Source organism: Microtus ochrogaster, linkage group LG4 (assembly GCF_000317375.1).
Source record: "Microtus ochrogaster isolate Prairie Vole_2 linkage group LG4, MicOch1.0, whole genome shotgun sequence".
Classification (NCBI taxonomy): domain Eukaryota; kingdom Metazoa; phylum Chordata; class Mammalia; order Rodentia; family Cricetidae; genus Microtus; species Microtus ochrogaster.
The window spans coordinates 22,771,474-22,792,207 of NC_022030.1; the positions used below are offsets into that span (position 1 = coordinate 22,771,474).

Below are 20,734 nucleotides of genomic sequence, written 5' to 3' on the forward strand. Positions count from 1 at the left end.
AGGTATCCCGCCAGGATACACCTACAGCATTGTTCTGATGGTTTCCCCACGGAATGTAGCAGTCCTGCTCGTGCTCTGGCAAAACTCTACTCCAGAGAAAGAAGGTCATCCCCTACACCTCTTTCAGGAGATTTATTGGGAGGGCGAAATCCAGAAGTTTGGCTGCCTCTGCTGGGGTGGAAAAGGGCAACTCCCAACTGAACAGGTATAGTGTTTATTTAGGGCTTCTTAGGGGTGGAGTTTTTCAGGGTGGGAATTGGTCAGATTTCAGTCCCTGAGCTTGACAGCCTCAGACATTGGATGGTTTTGTGCTCAGGGATTGGTTGGGTTTTTTTTTTTTTTTCTGAGTTGGTCAGGGCAGAGTATGTTTCTTTGACTCTGGTTTCATGGCCAAAGTGTGTTTCTTTTGCTGGCCCTTTTTAATCTTTTGGCTCCAGTTTCTTTGGTCCCTTTTAACCTTTTGGCTCTGATTTCAGGGCCAGTTAATTGGCTCTGGTCTCAGGATCAGGGTGTGTTTCTTTGGCTCTGGTTTCAGGGTTAGGGTGTGTTTTTTTTTGGCTGACCTTCGTACCCTACACCAGTAATTACTTTCTGTTGACTGGGTGGTGGTGGCGTGTGCCTTTAATCCCTGCACTTGGGAGGCAGAGGCAGGAAGATCTCTGTGAGTTTGAGGCCAGCCTGATGTACAAGAGCTAGTTCCAGGACAGGCTACAACCCTGTCTCCAAAAACTAAAAAAAAAAAACCCACAAACTTAAAAAAAAATAATGTTCTTAGGGCCCTGGAAGGCTAGAATATTGGCCAGAAGCAATGAGGAAATTTAGAAGTATATGGTTTATTGACAAGCTGAAAAGACAGCAGTCACATTGTCTAGATTGATCCATATCAGGTTTTAGCAAGTCCAGGACTCATGGTTATTTGGAGCAGGTTATCAGAAATTGATGCTTGAGTGTGTTTGTCAGCCAAATGGAAACCTGGTAAGACATATACAAATTGGGAACAGAAGTTAAAGTATATGAACTCAACTGAAACTTGTAGTCTCAGTAATTGAGGAAGGGGAAGGGTCCTAAGACCAGGAGAGAGAGAAAAATACCATAATCCTTTTAACTTGTGAGAAGTGAAGTAAAACATTACACAACACTCTTCCACAATAATCCCTGAGCCTTAAGAGGACAGGGTGTGATACGCATGTTCCATTTGAGGATGAGAATTCTGCCCTTTTCTGTCCTTTTTGCTCTGTGCCTTGGCCAGTTGTGGATGTTTGTATTAATCACATCTACAGCAAACAGAAACTTCTCTGATGAGCATTAAGAGATCCATTATCTATTGCTGTGGGACAATGGTTTTACCAGGTAAACATTTGTTTCTTGTACTTGTTTAATAAAATGCTGATTGGCCAGTAGCCAGGCAGGAAGTAGAGGTGGAGTGATGAGAACAGGAGAATTCTGGGCTAATATAAGTTATAGTAGTTAATAAGAAACATAAGCTAGTGGGCCAATCAGTTTATAACTAATGCAGACCTCTGTGCATCTCTTTGGGACTTAACAACTGCAGGAACCAGGCAGGACAGAAACCTCAGCAAACAGAATGGTGCCCAACATGTGGACAAAGTGCATCCACAGAAAACCTGAGAGAGCTTGAACAGGGTTAAGCATGGCTTCTTGGTAGCAGCAATTTCTCAGGTTTGCTCTGCTTGCTAGAGGCAAGTACATCTCATTTAAGAGGCTTCCTGACTCAGCTTTAGCTGCAAAACCTTGCAGCTCTTTTAAGAGGTCCTACCACGAAACACTTAAATGGTGTTGGATGAAAAGCTGACCTCATGCTTTTTAGTGGTGGCAGGAACCTTGAAACATCATAGAGTTGTGGTGATAAACATGACTCTGGTCAGTACCTCCACCATGAGGCTGGAATCTCAGAAAGCTAAGGAATGGGCTGCATTCCGCTGTAAAAGCCATGGCTTTAATTCTAGCCATGTTGCTTATCAAATTAAAGACTCATGTAGTCAGAAAAAGAGAGATGTACAGTAAAGATAGATTCAGATGAAGAAAACCTCTAAATGTTTTACAATGTGTTTAAAAATATATGTAGGCTTGGGAGAAAAAAAGAAAAAAGGATAAAGTCCTTAAAGGAAAAGAGTAGTTGGGTGTGGGGGCACACACCTTTAATCCCAGCACTTGAGAGGCAGAGGCAGGCAGATCTCTGTGAGTTCAAGGACACCCTGGTCTACAGAGGGAGTTCCAGGACAAAAATACATAGAGAACCCTGTCTTAGCAAGCCAAAAATTAAAAACAAAAGAGATAGAGGTTAAAACAAAGCCACGTAAAGATGGAAATCACACAGAGAATCTGGATACTGTATGTTATTACGTTCTCTTTGAATTGTTTGAATGCTGTGGAAGGAGCAACAGCTGCTAAAAGATATTTGTTTATAAATGCGGCTGAATTAATCCAAAATAGGTATTTTGAAAATACCTTGACTTCAAAATTGAAGTCAAAAAGTGTGTTACTTTGGAGAAGAGGTTTTGCTTTTGTTTCCACAGAAAATGAGAGGCTGTGGATTCCTTCTGAGTCAAGAAAAATCAGGTTTGGTTAAGGAAGACCACCTGAGAAATCTCTGGTAGGAACAGATGGCCCAGATGTCAGAGTTCTACATCCAGAACAGATTCAAGATGCCTGAGATGATCAAGCCTTACGAGATACTCTAGTCACGACTTGATCATAATTCCAAATTTTCTTTAGGTGCCCATAAGATTATCAGTGTCCCCAACCAGCAGAAAGTAGCCTGGAAAACTATGCCAACATTCTCAAAAAAATAGACTATGGACATTTTCCTTTGTTTAGAATGTTGGTTACAAGTTGTTATGGATAATAGTCAGGAGAAAAGCTAAACAAAAGATATTAGATTCAGAGTTTTTTTTAAAGGGGGGAAAGTGTTGTGGGACAATGGTTTGTACCCTGTCACTTATATTTTAAATATTTTAAATGTAGATTGGCCGGTAGCCAGACAGAAAGTATAGGTGGGGTGAGCAGGCAGGAAGTAGAGGAAGGGCAATGAGAATTCTAGGAAAAGGAAAGTTCATTCTGCAGTCGTGACCCAGCCACAGAAGAAGCAAGATGTGACTGCCTCACCAAATAAGGTACCGAGCCATGTGGCTAATGTAGACAAGAATAATGGGCTAATGTAAGTTAGAAGAGTTAACAAGAAGTCTGAGCTACTAGGCCAATCACTTTATAACTAATATAGACCTCTGTGTGATTTCTTTGGGTCTTAATGGATGCAGGACTGGACTGGACAGAAAACCTCTAGCTGTCTTGTGGGCCACACATAGAATTGGTATCCCAACCCCCATCCACCAGACCCTGCAAGCTACTAGCCCCATCCTGCCCCCAAACTCATTTATCTTCTTGCAACCTCAATGGAACTCCAAAACACAGCTTGTTACAATACTGAGGACCAAGAGTTGAGTGACCAGCCACCTGGGAGGATACCCACTCTCTAGGCCCTCCATAGTTGGGTAAAACCCTGGGCCTTTCCCCCACCTGCCACAGCTTATCTAGCCAAACAGCAGGAGTTTGTAACATGGAGGGGCCCACCTGCTTGTTTGGGTTTTTGTCTCGCCCAGTACCCCACAGCCAGCAAGCCCCAAAGAAAATCACGCATAGGTCTCTATAAGTTATAAAGCTGATTGGCCCATTAGCTCTAGCCTCTCACTGGCTAATTCTCAAATCTTGATTAACCCATTTTTTAAATTTATGTTAGCCATGTGGCTCAGTACCTTTTTTTAGTGGGGCAGATCACATCCTGCTGCTTTGGTGGTCTGGGCAAGAGTGGGAGGAATCAGCCTCCTCCTTCTCAGAATTCTCCTGTTCTCATTACATCATTTCTACTTCCTGTCTGGTTTTCCCGCCTATATTTCCTGCCTGGCCAATCAGCGTTTATTTAGAACATGATTGGCAGAATACAGACAATTCTCCCGCACCAGGCCTTGACCTCTTTGCTCATATTCTTATTCCTCCCACTCTTCAACAGACTTTGGGAGGTCAGTCCAGTGCTCCGATGCAGGTTTCTGCCTCTGTTTCCATCAGTTGCTGGATGAAGGTTCTATGGCAATATTTAAGATATTCATTAGTCTGACTATAGGACAAGGCGAGTTCAGGCATCTTCTCCTGCATTGCTTAGAGTCTTAGCTGGGGTCATCCTTGTGAATTCCTGGGGATATTTTGAGAACCAGGTTTCTTGCAACACTGTAATGGCTCCCTTAATCAAGATATCTCTTTCCTTGCTCTCATCTCTCTCCTTCCTCCATCTCAACTATCCCATTCCCTCAAGTTCTCATTCTCCCCTTCTAGCCTCCTCTTCTCCTTCTACCCTCCCTTTTTGCCCCACCCCTATGTTCCCAATGTTTTCAGATGATCTTGTCTATTTTGACTTTCCAGGTGGATCTATATGTTTTTCTTAGGGTTCACCTTGTTACTTAGCTTCTCTAGGTGATGTGAGATTTCCCTCTGTATGCTGTGATTACCATTAATGAATAAAGAAACCTGGCTTGGCCTATTGATAGGGCAGAACTTAGATAGGTGGGGAAAACTAAGCTGAATGCTGGGAGAAAGGAGGCAGAGTCAGAGAGAAGCCATAGAGCTGTGCCAGAGACAGTGCTAAAACTTTGCTGGTAGGCCACAACCTCATATTAATGCACAGATTACTAGAAATGGATTAAAATAAGATGTAAGAGTTAGCCAATAAGAAATTAGAGCTAATGAGCCAAGCAGTGTTTTAATTAATATAGTTTCTGTGTGGTTATTTTGGTTCTGGGTAGCTGGGATGAACAAGAGGCCTCCTCCTAGATCATGAACTATAGGCTCAATATCCTTTGTTTATAGCTAGTATCCATTTATGAGTGAGTACATACCATATTCACCATTTTGAGTCTGGGTTACCTCATTCAGAATGGTGTTTTCTAGCTCCATCCATTTGCATGCAAATTTCAAGATGTCATTTTTTTTTAACTGCTTAGTAGTACTCTCTTGTGTAAATGTGCCAAGATTTCTTTATCCATTCTTCAGTTGAGGGGCATCTAGGTTGTTTCCACGTTCTGGCTATTACAAATATTGCTCTGAACATAGTTGAACATATATCTTTGTAGTATGATTGAGCATCTTTTGGGTATAAGCTCAAGAGCGGTATTGCTGAATCCTGAGGTAGGTTGACGCCCAATTTTGTGAGAAACCACCATACTGATTTCCAAAGTGGTTGTACAAGTTTGCATTCCCACCAGCAATGGATGAATGTTCCTCTTACTCCATATCCTCCCCAGCATAAGCTATTATTTGTGTTTCTGATCTTAGCCATTCTGACAGGTGTAAGATGATATTGCCAGAGAGGGCTGTCTGTGGGGAATGGACAGTGGAGCGGGTCTTGTGTGAACACAGACCAGTGGGGGGCATAGGTGGTGGTGCAGCCCACCTGCAGGTCTCTCACCTGCTGGCCAGCTGCTGGGGTCTGCACCAGAGTAGTGGGCTTTCACCAGAGTTGAGACAGGGCCCAGTTGCATTGCTGTGACTGAGACGAGAGGGGGAGGGGCAGGGATGTAACCAGGGCCTGGAGGTTGGGGCAATTCAGCTGGGAGACCAATCACTCACCTGTTCTTCCAACTGGTGTGGGTGGAGCTTATTGCTGTAGGGTCAGCTGATGCTGTGGGAAAGGGCTGTCCACTGGGAGGCTGCTGGGGTAGATGGGCTTGGGTGGGGGGGGTGGCTCTTGTGGGAACAAAGTCCAGGTGGTGGCAGCGATTGTGGTGGAGCCAAGCATCTTCATATCCCTCAGAAGCACCAGTCCTGACTTGCCTAATTCACCTGATTGTGATGTGATCCATGTCCCTTTCTGAAACCTGCCACTCCAGCGTGGGGGTCTGCAGAAAAGCCCACTGTGCCCACCCTGCACCATGAAGCATGGCAACCACTTAGGTGCAGAAATGACACAGACAGGATTGTTTAGATCTTAAGAACAATCCTGAGAACCAAGTATCCAATCTTTGCCATCAGCTTCCCTAGCTGGTGCTGATTTACAGCCTAGGTGCTACAACTGCAGATGCTTGGAGTCTGAATCAAATTGGCCATTGTGGTTGCTTAGGGCTATTTGAGGAGACTTTGCAGAACCAATACCCACCCTGAGGCACAATGCAGTGATGTGACAGCCGCTCTAAGTAGATGGTCTTGGGACCATAGAAGTTGATAAGGGCCAAGTAGGTAGGAAAGAAAGCATAAGTTGTTGTGGAATAATCTTTCTGTACGCTGTGAATATGTCACCATCATTTGGGTTAATAAAAAGTTGAACGACCAATAGCTAGGAAGGATTTCCTGGCACAGAGGACTCTGGGAAGAAGGGCAGAGATACCAGGAGACACAGAGGAAGAAGCATGGGCAATACAGAATAAAGGTAACCAAGCCATGTAAAAGAATGTAGATTAGCTTGGCGATGGTGGCACACGCCTTTAATCCCAGCACTCGGGAGGCAGAGGCAGGCGGATCTCTGTGAGTTCGAGACCAGCCTGGTCTACAGAGCTAGTTCCAGGACAGGCTCCAAAGCCACAGAGAAACCCTGTCTCGGAAAAAAAAAAGAATGTAGATTAAAAGATATGGGTTAAGTTATAAGGGCTAGTTAGAAACAAGCCTAAGCTATTGGCCGAGCTTTCATAATCAATAAGTCTCTATGTCATTATTGGCGTGCTACCAATCCTGATAAAAGTCCGACTACAATAAGTGCTCAGTGGCCACCATGGGAATTAGGTCGACTTTGTGGGTGCTCATGCACTCTTTCTCCTGGAGAACCCAGAGAGCAGGGCTGCCTGTGCACAGTAACTGTTCTGTTCTGCTGGGGTGTATGTGCCATAGCCTGAGGAGCTAGCTAGATGAACAAATGGGGCTTTTGTGATCAAGAGGGACCTTATCAAATCTGAGTTACTCTTGAGACAGTTGTTTTCTTTGCCTGTGTGGCCAGGCATGACTTTTTCTTCCTCACAGTTAGGGGTTCCCATGTTAGTTTTCTGGGTGACTTCCTCCAACTGACAGCAGCTTTCTGTGAGAGAGCTCTTCTTATTCCCCACCCCCAAATTCCACTAGACATTCAGTTTAGACTTAGAGAGAAGAGGCACAGAAGACAGGCAACCAGAACACAACTCTTCCCTTTCCTTAAAAAGCAACAAATCTAAACACAGCTCAGTGATCAAGAGGACCGTAACCTGGGGACAATGTCATACGAAAATGGCAGCCTAGGTTCTGGAGAGATGGCTCAAATGTCAAGAGCCCCTGCTGAGTAATCACGAGGGCCAGGGTAAAGACCAATGTCCTGCACCAGCCTGTGATTTCAGCAGGGGTGTGGGGAGGCATAGGAGGATCAGTGGGGATGGCTGGATCCCAGTCTGATGAAGCCGGGCGATGGTGGCGCACGCCTTTAATCCCAGCACTCGGGAGGCAGAGGCAGGTGGATCTCTGTGAGTTCAAGACCAGCCTGGTCTACAGAGCTAGTGCCAGGACAGGCTCCAAAGCCACAGAGAAACCCTGTCTCGAAAAACCAAAAAAAAAAAAAAGAAGCCCCAGGTTCAGGGAGAGAACAGAATAGCTAGAGAATCATGGAGAGTACCCACTGTTCTTTGCGTGAATCTTCAGGTGCCCCCACATGTAGCCCCATGCACAAATAGACCTTTGAAACAAGCAAGTGGTGGCCTTTTTAGCTAACTCACCAGTTTCACACTCACACACAGGGCCCACCTGGCACATGGCAGTGATTCCCTGCCTTATCTCCAGCCACCCTCCCCCTGACCACTGGAGAGAAACACAGCCACTGAGTCGGGAGTCTGCCAAGGAACTCCTTTAATGGTATCAAGCAGGGACTCATATAGGGTTGTGATGGGGGTGGGGAAGCCTGGGATGGCCCAAGGCGGAGCAAGGAACAAGGGCCAATAATATTCTGCCACATTGGCGGTGGCTGGGCAGAAGCAGGCCTAAGTCAGGTAGCCAGAGACAGGTCTCCAAACTTGAGCGAGGCTCAGGAAGTTACACTAGGCCTCACCAAACTCAAGTTAGGTTTAGGAGGTTACACTGGGCCTCATGCCCAGGCCTCATGAGGCCCGATAATCACAGTCTAGGCCAGTGGTTCTCAACCTGTGGGTTGTGACCTCACAGGGGTTACATATCAGAAATCCTGCATATCAAATATTTACATTATGATTCATAACAGTAGCAAATTTATAGTTATGAAGTAGCAATGGAAATGATTGTATGGTTGGGGTCACCACAGAATAAGAACTGTGTTAAAGGGTCGCAGCTAGGAATGCTGAGAACCCCTGCTCTAGGTCACTGGCATATTCATCAAAGACGGCTACACATGATGTCATGCCTTTTGCACAAAACCCTCCAATGGTTGCACATTTCATTCAGAATGAAGTAAAAAGTGCTTGCAAGGGTTTGTAAGACACAGCCCTTAGTTACCTCTCTGGCCTTCTGTCTATCAGCCCTTGCACAGAACTCTAAGACCCTCCGGTGTTCCTCAAATACACCATGTCCTGTTATGTGAATACGAGACGTATATTTCTGATGAAGATCAGCGCTGGAGGATTTGGGTGGGAAAAGAGAAATGTTGATACAATCCACACAGGAAGCCCTTCCTGGAATGTTCTCTCTAATCTTGGCCCAGGTTCTTCTTAATGGACTCTAGCTCTTTTTTAAACGATCCCTTTACTCTATTACCATTTTCTGGAGACAGGCTGTCTTTATATAGAATTGTCTAGATTTACTATTTAGTCCTGCATGACCCAGAACCTTAACTCCTCCTGCCTCAGCTCCCTACCTTCACCAGCAAGTGTTGGGATTATAGGTATGCCACCATGCCTGATACAATTATATTTAACATAGTCTGTGTTTATTTTTGCCATCTCCTAAGACTGATCATAGCTATACCCAAACAACAAGAATAATGGTTGTATTTTAGCAAGCACTCAAATGAATGAGACTACTTTTAGAATAAGCTTGGATAAGGAAAGCATATAAAAATTCCAGTTTTCTGCATACCTACTTACCTTTGTAGGCATGGGCTGTTGTCTCAGATTTTGTTCAAGTTCTTCAAGTCAGTTCATAGGTTTTAGTTAAGAAGACTGAACACTTGCTGTCAGAAATAGCATCTGTCTCTGTCTTAGATAGGATCTCTCTATGTAGCCCTGGCTATCCTGGAACATACTACGTAGACCAGGCTGGCCTGCTGCCTCTTCCTCCTGAGTACTGGGGTTAAAGGCATGGGCCACCATGTCAGACTGCATCTCCTAATAAAAGCAATATAATATCACTACTGGCCTGGCTATATCTACTCTGAATCATTGTCTCTTACAAGACATTTTTTTATATTTATTTAATATGTATACAATATTCTGTCTGTGTGTATGCCTGCAGGCCAGCCAGAAGAGGGCGCCAGATGGTTGTGAGCCACCATGTGGTTGCTGGGAATTGAACTCAGGACCTTTGGAAGAGCAGGCAATGCTTTTAATCTCTGAGTCATCTCTCCAGCCCCAAGACATTTTTTTTTGAGACAAGGTTTCTCTGCAGCTTTGGTGCCTGTCCTGGAACTATCTCTTGTAGACCAGGCTGGCCTTGAACTCACAGAGATCCACCTGCCTCTGCCTCCCGAGTGCTGGGATTAAAGGCATATGCCACCACCACCCAGCACAAGACATTTTTTAAACCAGCAAGAAATACTGAGCATGCATGTTCTGTATCATTCCTGTCATTTCTTCTAACACTGCTGCCTACATTGGTATCTGGTCTACATTACAAGACAGTAGGACACCGGCTAAGCAAATGTCTTGCCTGAAAAAATAAGAAATTCAGTTTTGTAGCTCACTCTCAATATGCCCTCTCTATCCATGGCCTTAGATCAATATTGAGATCTCACCCATTCCCAGCAGCCTATTTCCAGGGAAACATTATTTTATGCCCTTAAAGCAAGCTTCATTGCTAGCCATGGTGGCACACATCTTTAATCCCAGTTTGAGGTCAGACTGGTCTACAGAGTAACAAGACAGCCAGGGCTACACAGAGAAACTCTCAAGAGAACAGAGAGGAAGAGGGGGCAGGGAAGGAGGGAGAGGGGGTTATCTTTCAGAGTACTAGGAGAGCGTCAACAAGTATGAGGGTCACTTTAATTTTAAATAAAGAATACAAAGGCAGAGCAGAGTTGGAATGACTGTTCACAAAATCAGCAGGGTTGCAGCCTCCACCATCCAAAACACCCAGATACCACTTCCAAAATCCTCATGAGGCTATCTGGGCTCCACCTCAGATGCCTACAGTGTTAAGAAGGGAAAAGAAACAGAGGAAGATTTCTTAAATACTCTACTCATACAAATACCGTTTTCATCTTGTTGACCTGCAATGGAGGCTGAGACAGAATTTTCTGCCTAGGTTTCTTGTGATTGACGTGGAAATGAGAACTGGGTAGAACAGCGGTCTGCGATACAAACGCATCAGATTTTTCATTGTAAATGAAATACAGTCTATAGGTGTAACTTTTTATTTTAGGTGACAAACTAAACATTCAAGTTCTTTTATTTCCTAGATTAATCTTGAGTATTTAGTTCATCATTTATAAATAATATTCTTGAGTTGGCATCAAAGAGGATGAAACATGTAAGCTTGGGACTTTTATGGGAAACCACACCTCTCCTACAGTCAGGAACAGTGGTGCTCAATAACCCACAAATGCCACAGAGTGTCTCCATACATTTCTCTTATAATAAATACATGAGATTGGAATGGATGCTTTCTCACATTGGTGACAGTGTATAATGCCTCCCACCCAAATAATTTGTTTAGGACAAATAATAGTGAAAGATTTCTTAATGTTAACTATACAGTTCCTTCCTTTCATGCAAATTCTCTGGAATCACAATAATAAAAATAGCACCTAATGTTTATGACCTGCTATGTTCAAGGCACTGTTCTAAGTACTTTTACATGTTTAGACGTAAGACAAAAAATGACCTTAGATCTATCTTACAAACTCTTAAAACGAGGTTATTTATAACAAATGTCACAAAGGAAGTGAACTGATAGGACCACAATAATGTTGACACAGATGTTTTCTGTGCTAAAGAGCTTTATACACCACAGTAACAGAAGCACTTTCTATTTGAATTTCTGAAATGTAGTATAGTTATAAACAAATGCTTCCCTCTGGGCATTACATCAGCATTCCCATTCTCCCGTATAATTCTCCAAATGCTGAACCTCGTGAGTCCCACATTCACATCTGCGAGAATTCTTCACCGGTAATGATCAGGAAACGCTATGCTTTGCCAATCGAACAGAATAAGTTAATCAAACAAAAATTTGTGAATGATGACTGAAGTCTATTCCACTTTCTTTATAGTCAAAAGATTTGTCACTGCTGTGAATCCTCTGATGTTGCATTAATTGTGACCCTTGAGTAAAGGCCTTCTTACATTCTTTACACTGATATGGCTTCTCACCAGTATGAATCCGTTGGTGCCGAGAAAGATGTGAGCTTTGAGTGAAGGCCTTGCTGCAGTCTTTACATTCATAGGGCTTCTCGCCTGTGTGGATTCTCTGATGTAGAGAAAGCTGAGAGCCATGACCGAAGGCCTTCCCACATTCCTTGCATTCATAAGGTTTTTCTCCAGTGTGAGTTCGCTGGTGTTGAGTAAGCTGGGAACTGCGAATAAAGGCCTTCCCACATTCCCTACACTGATACGGTTTTTCCCCAGTATGAATTCTCTGATGCTGTATGAGCAGTAATCCACGCGCAAAGGCTTTGCCACATTCGCTGCATACATAGGGCTTCTCACCAGTGTGCAGTCTCTGGTGCTGGGAGAGATGTGAGCTCTGAGTGAAGGCCATTCTGCAGTCTTTACACTCATATGGTTTTTCACCGGTATGGATTCTCTGATGTTGAGTAAGCTGTGAGCTACGAATAAAAGATTTTCCACAGTCCTTACACTCATAGGGTTTCTCACCAGTGTGAATTCTCTCGTGCTGCGTAAGTTCTGAGCCTCGACTAAAATTTTTCCCGCACTCTTTACAGTCGTAGGGTTTTTCACCAGTGTGAATCCTCTGATGTCGAGTAAGGAGGGACCCACGATTAAAGGCTTTCCCACACTCCTTACACTGGTAAGGTTTCTCTCCAGTATGAATTCTCTGGTGTTGAGTAAGTTGTGAGCCATGACTGAAGGTCTTTCCACATTCTTTACATTCATACGGCTTTTCGTTAGTATGGACCCTCTGATGCTGAGTGAGTTGGGAACCACGGATAAAAGCCTTTCCACACTCATCACACTTATAGGGCTTCTCACCAGTATGAATTCTTTGATGTTGCATAAGTAGTGAGCCTCGAATAAAAGCCTTTCCACATTCCTTACACTCATATGGCTTTTCTCCATTGTGAGTTTTCTGGTGCTGTGAGAGCTGGGAACCACAAATAAAGGCCTTCCCGCATTCCACACATTCATAGGGCTTCTCGCCGGTGTGGGTTCTCCTGTGGAGAACGAGCTGGGACAGCTGAGTGAAGACCTTCCTGCATTCTGTACAGTCGTAAAGCCTCTCTCCAGTGTGCAGTCTCTGATGCAGAGTAAGCTGCGAATTCTGAGGGAAAGCCTTGCCACATTCTTTACATTCAAAGGGCTTCTCACCAGTGTGGACCTTTTGATGTCGGCTGAGTTGTGAGCTTCGAATAAAGGCCTTCCCACATTCTTCACACTTATATGGTTTTTCACCAGTATGAATCCTGTGGTGTAAAATAAGTTGTGAGCTTTGAGTAAAAGCCTTTCCACATTCCTTGCATGCGTAGGGTTTCTCGCCAGTGTGAAGTCTTTGGTGAAGACTTAGCTGAGAGTCACGGCTGAAGGCTTTCCCACACTGCCTACATTCATAGGGCTTCTCACCAGTGTGGATGCTCTGATGCTGAGTTAGGTGTGAGGCCCGTCTGAAGGCTTTCCCACAGTCTTCGCATTTATAGGGTTTCTCCGTAGAATAAGCTCTTGGATGCTGAGATAAATAAGTATGAGGGCTGAAAATGGACATTTTGTCATATGTTATCATCTCTTGCCTGTAATATTACTTCTGATTTTCTTCTTCCTTCTCTAGCCTGTCTTTGACTTCCAAATATCTCCCAGAATTATTATTAGTCTTAGGTGTAGTTTTTAAACCTGTCATTCACTTCCCACTGAGATCATTCTGATTCCTTAATGTGCCATTTTGAAGATAAGTCCTTATTCAAACATCTAAAAGTCAAGTCTGAAAGAGAACAGTAAATAATTTCAGAGAAATAGAAATAAAATACCAGAAAAGACAACAGGAAAAGAACATCTGTAAGTAACAAGCATATATTAGTATTTTCCAAACATTGCTTACTACATCCCACCCATATCATTATCTACCATTCAAAGCAAAGTTTACTACAAATGTAGTTTCCTTAAAGTAATACGGCTTTCCATTCTATATTATTCTATACATGCCTCCATAGTCAAAAACCAACTTAAGTGATTTTGATGCTGCTATCCAGAATAGAAAATATTAGCTTTGCTGGGCAGTAGTGGTGCACACCTTTAACCCCACACTCGGGAGGCAGAGGTAGGCGGGTTTCTGTGAGTTAGAGACCAGCCTGGTCTACAGAGTGAGTTATAGGACAGCCAGGGCTACACAGAGAAACCCTCTCTTAAGAAACCCAAAAAGAAAAGTTTAGTCACGAGGCATGGCGACACTTGCTGTGATTGATGGTGATGATGGTGGTGATGGTGATGGTGATGGTGATGATGATGATGATATGTATACACACACACACACATTAGCTTAGAATGACTTCCTATATTAAAATACATAATGGGTACCTGAGATGAGAGAATAATGAAAACTCGCCTGGGAGTGAAAAAGGGTGAGATTAAGGAAGTTTTCAAGTCAGGAAGTGGTGGTGTGCGCCTTAATTATTGTTCCTGAACAGTAAGAATCCTGCCTCGGGTGGAGGGGTGGAGATAACTCAGTACCGCTCTTCTGTAAGGCCTAGGTTAGGTTCTCAGCACCTACATAGTAGCTAACAATTGCATGTAATTACAGCTCCAGCGGATCTGATACCCTCTACTAGGCTCTGTAGACAATGCATTTGGTATAAAGACATACATGTAGACAAAAACCACATAAAAGTAAAATTTATTTTTTTAATTATTTGGTTTTTTTTAGACCAGGTTTTTCCAGGCTGTCCTGGAACTGGCTTTATAGAACAAGCTAGCCTTGAATTCAGAGAGATCTGCCTGCCTCTGCCTTTGGAGTCCTGGGATGAAAAGCATGTGCCACCACACCCAGCAAGAGAAAAATTTTAAAAATAAATCTTAATTTAAAAAAAAGGATCTTGGCCAAACATCATGGTGTATAGTCGCACATCCATTTGATCCCAGCACTCAGGAGGCAGAGGCAGGTGGATCCCTGTGAGTCTGAGGCCAGCCTGATCAACCTTGCAAGTTCAAGGTCAGGCAGAGCTATATAGTGAGACCTTATCTCAAAAAATGTAAAAATATTATTTCTGTTAATTTAGCATAAGTTGTGAAAAATATAAAAAGCTTAAAAATGAGGGCGAGAATGCATAAAGAATTGTAGGCTAAAAGCTAAAAACAAACAAAGAAAAACCCACAACTGACAACTCAGAGACAGAGCAAACGCACGTTCTTCTGTTCTGCTCAATTAAGTCTGAGCATTCTGAAAAAGCCACATGAAAAGTGAAAAGCTAAAGCAGTGTGCTGGACTCTCTCATGCTGCTTGGTGTCTGGGCTGGGATTCTGAGTGCTATGATGTAGGAACCTGAGCCACGCTGTCCCTCTCTGTTCTTTTTCTCATCTTATGTAGTCCAGGCTGGCCTGAAGCTTATGATCTTCCTGTCTCAACCTCTGGAGTGCTGAAATTACAGGCATAGGCAGACACTAAGCCCACATAACACTGTTAAATAACTTAGAATTCAGAAATTGAAAAGGGTTTACTCGGAGGTTAAGAGCACTGGCTGCTCTTCCAGAGGATTTAGGTTCAATTCTCAACACCTACCTAGTGATTCACAACCATCTGTTCCAGAGGACCCGACATCCTCTTCTGGCCTCCACAAGCACTAACTATAAGCATGTACACATGAACATGTGTAGGCAAAACTCATACACATAAAGTAAATAAATGTTTTTTAAAAAACTTAGGTCATAAGATACAAGGGACAGAAATTCTTACCAACTGACCCCAAGTCAGCTTTCCAAACATCACTTCTCTGTACAAATCCCTTTGAGTAGAGTCCAGGCATGTCCACTCTTCCCGTGAGAAGTCAAAGCAACACTACTGCACATCGCTGACTTCTGAAACAAACACAGCTCCAGCTGTAGAAACGAACAACACGGCTCCTCAATGGAGGGAACGATGAGAAAGGAGACTCCATAACAGGCACTGCCAAGCGAAAGACGGAGGCTTCTGACGTAGACAGACAGCACAGAATTAAGCGATGAGGTCTAAGTGGGTTCCGTTTTCTTATTATACTGTAAGTCTGGAGTGAATACAGTCCATACAATGCCCCAGTTTCTTTGATGAAACATCAAATACAAATGCCCTAGAAAAATACTTAAGTTGGATATCACACATTCAACAAATGCTGTTTCTCTCTGCTGTTTAGGAATAAGAAAAATGATTGAATTTTTTTCCCTGTAAAATCTTTTTGATTTTCCTGGTTTTGACAGTTTCTCACAAATACCAGGTTGGCCTTGAACTCCGCATTCCGCCTCCCTCCCTTGGTGTTGGGATCACAGGCATGTACTGTCATACCCAGTTGCCAACAGCCTTAACTGAGAAAGAAACACATTCCACATCTAGACATTCTGACCCACAGCACATGAGGACAACAGACGTTTCCTCAAGGAAGCTAGAATGTTCTATTTCTTAAGACACATGGGGGAAAAAAAGACTGGGCAGTGGTAGTGCACTCCTTTAATCCCAGCACTCGGGAGGCAGAGGCAGGAGGATCTCTATGAGTTTGAGGCCAGCCTGGTCTACAAGAGCTAGTTCCAGAACAGGTTCCAAAGCAACACAGAGAAACCCTGTCTCGAAAAACAAACAAACAAAAAGACACATGGGCTTGTTATGTTCACATATGTTTCTTCCCATACTTCACAGTCTTTGTTATCCCTGGCAACCTAGTAAGCAAAACACTCTATTTCTTATAAACATAGTTATTGATTATATTCTGTCTTTGTTTTTTGTTTTTGTTTTTTTTTTCGAGACAGGGTTTCTCTGTGGTTTTGGAGCCTGTCCTGGAACTAGCTCTTGTAGACCAGGCTGGTCTCGAACTCACAGAGATCCGCCTGCCTCTATATTCTGTCTTTGCAAGTAGCTGTTTCTAAAGAACCTCAGGGCAAGAGACACCCTGGGTTCTCAGAACATCTTGCGTGCTCTTTCAGTCCCTAGCCTCCCCTGCTGGAAGTTCACATTCCAGATTCAGAGTCTTGTTTCATGAACTGTGACTTTCAAACTGTGGAAAGACATGGCTGGTACAACCTTATACGATTTTTAATACTAAAGAATCTTGAGTCCTCATAGTCACCATTATATCAGATTATATTAGTCAGTGTTCTCTAGAGTGGCAGAACTTATAGAATGAATCTCTCTCTCATACACACACACACACACACACACACACACACACACACACACACACACGGGATTTTTTAGAAGGACTTCCAGGCTGTGGTCCAGCTAATCCAACAATGGCTGGTTATGAACGGAAAGTCCAAGAATCCAGTCGTTGCTCACTCTGAGGCTGGATGTCTCGGCTGTCTTCAGTAAGTGCTGGAATACCAAAGCAGTAGGCTCTAACGCCGGTGAAAGAGTGGGCCTGCTAGCGAGGCGAGAGCAAATCCTTCCTTCTCCCTCCCCTTATATAAGCTCCCAGCAGAAGGTGGACCCCAGATAAGATCTAGATTAAAGGTCTGGATTAAAAGTGTGTCTTCCTGCCTCAAGATCTGGATTAGAAGGAGATTTTACCACTTCAGATTAATCAGAAATCCCCCAGAGGTGTGCCCTCTATTTTTGGTTTGTAGTTAATTCCAGGATGTAGTCATGTTGCCAAGCAAGAATAGCTATCACACAGGATGCGTCAAAAGCACTTTCTATGTCACCAGTAATGTAATCTTTTTATAGAATATTGTATAAGAAGTAGTTCTGAATTTCATTTTTGAAATTTAAGATTATTAGAATTATGTTTCTTTTGAATATTACTTATTACTATTTATCACTCTTAAAATCTCCTTTTCCCATCCAAAAAAATAGAAAAAATAGAAATATATCATCCCAAGTATATACATTCAACCTCACAACTGAATATTGAGTTTCAAAATGATCCAATTATCAGTATTGGTCAGTTCTACATTCCTGATCTCTCTGCAGTTAGTCCTTAGCCATTTCCTAACCTTGAGGTTTATAAAGCTCTTTCTGCAATCCCAGGATGAGAGGCTGATGAAGACAAGATAAATTTGAGGTCAGCCTGGAATTCAGAGTGAGTCTGGGAGCCATGGAAGATAAATAAGCAAGTTCAAGACCAGTGTGGGCTCCCCAGAAAGGCCCTGACTCAAACAAGGAAAGCCACATACTGAGGAATTCAAAGATTTCTTTTTGTTATGTACTAACTTGCTTATCTTATAAAATCAGAGGAATCTCTATCTTATAAAAATCTTCTGTTAGATCAGTGTTCCTAGTCAAAGATGCTGTATGTGGAGCTGGACATATGGCTCAGTAGTTAAGAGCACTTGCTCTTCTTGAAGAGGACCAGAGTTCCCAGCACCTATATGGTGCCTCACAACCACCCAACTTCACTTCTATTCCAATGTTCCCTAACTTCTGAGGGTACCAGGCATGCATTCATATATTCAGGCAAAATACCCATATGTATCAAACAAATCTTAAGAAATTTAAGAGCACTTGTTGCTCTTTTTGATGACCAGGGTTTGAATCCCAGCACCCACATAATGGCTCATAACCATCTGTAACTCCAGTTCCAGAGTATCTGATGCCCTCTTCTGGCGTCATGAGTATCTGCACTCATATAGGACACACATGCAGGCAAAACATTCATACACCTAAAATAAAAATTCTTAATTTGTTAAGTTGCCAGATGTACTGTTGAATAGGTACAAAAATATAAGTTAGACTAGAAAGACACAAGTGCCATTATAAAAATGATCAAAACGGGGACCTCATTCTTAAGAGTGCTCAGTTAGGAAGGAGGCTCCAGGAACAAGCACTGTTAACAAACTTGTCTAGTAAACAAGGTAACTAAAAGTGTGTAGTAAATCTCACAAACTAACTGACAGACCCCAACCAAACTCACTGGTTTCCCCTCGGATGGGAGGAAGCTACAAAGATTCTCAGACAAGCCAACCTACAAAGACCCTGAGGTCAGACCAGCGGTCTGGAAGAAGAAAGCAGTCAAGCTGCCTAGAAAAGGCTAAGAGGGAGCAGCAGGAACACTCTCGACCTTGTTCAGCTGACTGCAGGCTGTGTCGTGTGCCTCAGGTTCCCAGCTTTTGAGAGGTGTCGCTTGTGCTGGGATGGGCTTTGGTGGTGCCATTGTCTTTGAGTCCTTTCTGCTCCTGTAAGTAACCCTCACCCATATTCCTGGAATAAACTCATTGGTTCACAAAACCCAACTTTGTGGTATGCTATCTCTGGTTCGTCATGGGCTCCATATCTAGGGTGAGTAGATATAAGCATATGTGTGTGTATGTGTGTGTGTGTGTGTGTGTGTGTGTGTGTGTGTGTGTGGTGTCTTCCTGGAAGAAGTTCTGTCACACAACCTAACTGGCGTGCAAACAGTGGCACGGCAGAAACAACTGAGCTGGGGCGGAATGACGGGCATGGTCCCTTCTCTGGGAAGCAAGGAATATAACAGGCTGAGCAGCTTGAGTGGGGAGCATGCGCAGAGGAAATTCAGACTCAGCTGTCCTTTCCTGTATGGTGGGTATTGATGGACCTTTGTGTTATGAAGCTGAAGGAAGGGCTCTAGGAGGCTCAAGCATGTCAAACTTGGCAGAGCAGGCCTTGCCCTCCCCACCTCCCTCTCCCTTGTAAACGGATAGAGTGATCCCTAAAGCTAGCCACGGAGTTCTATTCCCTTATTTGGAAACTTTCTTATGCCAGATTCATTCCTACGGCTCATCACCAAGGTTCATCCATCAAAGTATTGAACTGCAGCAATCAAAAGCCCTCTTTTGGCTACCCCAATTAGCATGCTCAATCAAAACACATCACAGCACCCTAGCCCAGACTAACACAGACCTCTCCCTTTTTCCTCTGAAAAAAAAATCATACCTACAAATAATTTGCTGTTGTTTTCTGCCTGAATCCTTTTCTTTTCTACCTAATAAAGGATGTGGTCTGTGCCTAGCCCAGGGGTGGGAGGGAACACCCCCCACGGTGTGTGGGTGCTTTAGGCTTAGCAGTGTCTGCAGGAGGAGTCTCCGCATGGCAGTGTTCATCTAGGTGTACAGGATGCCATGTCTGCTGCATGAGTGAGGCTCACCTCATGAATACGGAGAAGACCTGAAAACAGTTAAAGGATTACAGGGAGCTTTGCAGCCTTTGAAATTAGCACACAAGGGTCAAGATTGCTGCCACACAGCAGCAGAGGCCTCCTGGCCACTGTTGTGTGTAGACAGAAATGCATGCCAGGTCGAGATGGCAGCAAATGCAACAAGAGAGATGCAGCCAAGTCAGCCTCATTAGTGATTGAGATGAAATGAGGAGAGAGGCTGGTGGTAAAAGCAGTTAAAGATACTACTCGGGTCCAACCTTAATATAGAAAGAGGACAATCTACGATCCAGCCTGCAGATGGGGCCTTAGCAAGGGTCCCATGTGAGAAACTAGGACCGTCAGAACAGGCACCACTTGGGCTGCTGGAGCCATCAAAGAGTCGGTCCCAGCCTGGCTTGTGAAGCTGTGGGACACAGGAGCAGACGGCATCGGTCTGGCTGCTGTGGAGGCAGGATAACTGAGTAATGTAGCACCCATCCCCCGGACATAAGGCAAAGGCTGCAGAAGCCGCGACAGCGTGAGGGAAATCAGAGCCATTAGGAACACCTGCTTGTCTCTGGCTGCGGTCCTCACAAACAGCTGGGTGTAGAGGCTCCGCTGCTATTGAAGGAAGTAGGAGCAAGAAAACCTGTGTTTGAACCCCGTTCACGGGGCCAGACAGAACTGTATTCCTAGGGGAGTTACACGAAAGGTTGATCCACACCTGAGGCTGGGGTGGAGCTTTAGCGGTGCTGCTGGGCCTCTTGGCTGGACAAGATCTTGGTGAAGTAGGAAAAACTTTGGCAGATCTGTGACTGACTAGCACGGAAAGAGTCCATGAAGTGGGAGCACAACCCAGGGGAGACAGTCAAAAGGTAAAGCCAAGGAGAGTGTTGTCTGTCCTCAAAGACAAATGTCGCAGAGTTGTGTCGAGCTGGAGTACGTAAGAGAACGCTGATGGAAGCCAAACTGTATGCTGGGGAGCTTCTGAGAGACTCTCACCCCGGGAGCGGGTCACACACCTTCTGAGAGACTCTCACCCCGGGAGCGGGTCACACACCTTCTGAGAGGCTCTGACCCGGGGTGCAGGTCACAGAGCTTCTGAGAGGCTCTCACCCCGGGTGCAGGTCACAGAGCTTCTGAGAGGCTCTGACC

At 44.0% G+C, this 20,734-nt stretch overlaps 1 protein-coding gene across 6 annotated transcripts in view; it reads right to left on the bottom strand.

Annotated features, from left to right (window-relative positions):
* The window catches only part of LOC106144172 (zinc finger protein 420), a 48,913-nt gene that overhangs the window by 24,838 nt on the left and 3,341 nt on the right, over positions 1–20,734 (bottom strand). Inside the window, exons 3-4 of one of the 6 annotated variants that reach the window (XM_026786273.1) lie at positions 15,267–15,492; positions 10,118–13,293 (exon numbers count right to left, since the gene is read on the bottom strand). In XM_026786273.1, coding sequence (XP_026642074.1) covers positions 11,362–13,098 — 1,737 coding nt within the window. In that variant the 5' untranslated portion in view covers positions 13,099–13,293; positions 15,267–15,492 and the 3' untranslated portion in view covers positions 10,118–11,361. Of the gene's footprint in view, positions 1–10,117; positions 13,294–15,258; positions 15,493–20,734 lie in introns of those variants that run through there. The other 5 variants (XM_013351550.2, XM_013351551.2, XM_026786274.1 and 2 more) reach the window with 5 other exon arrangements.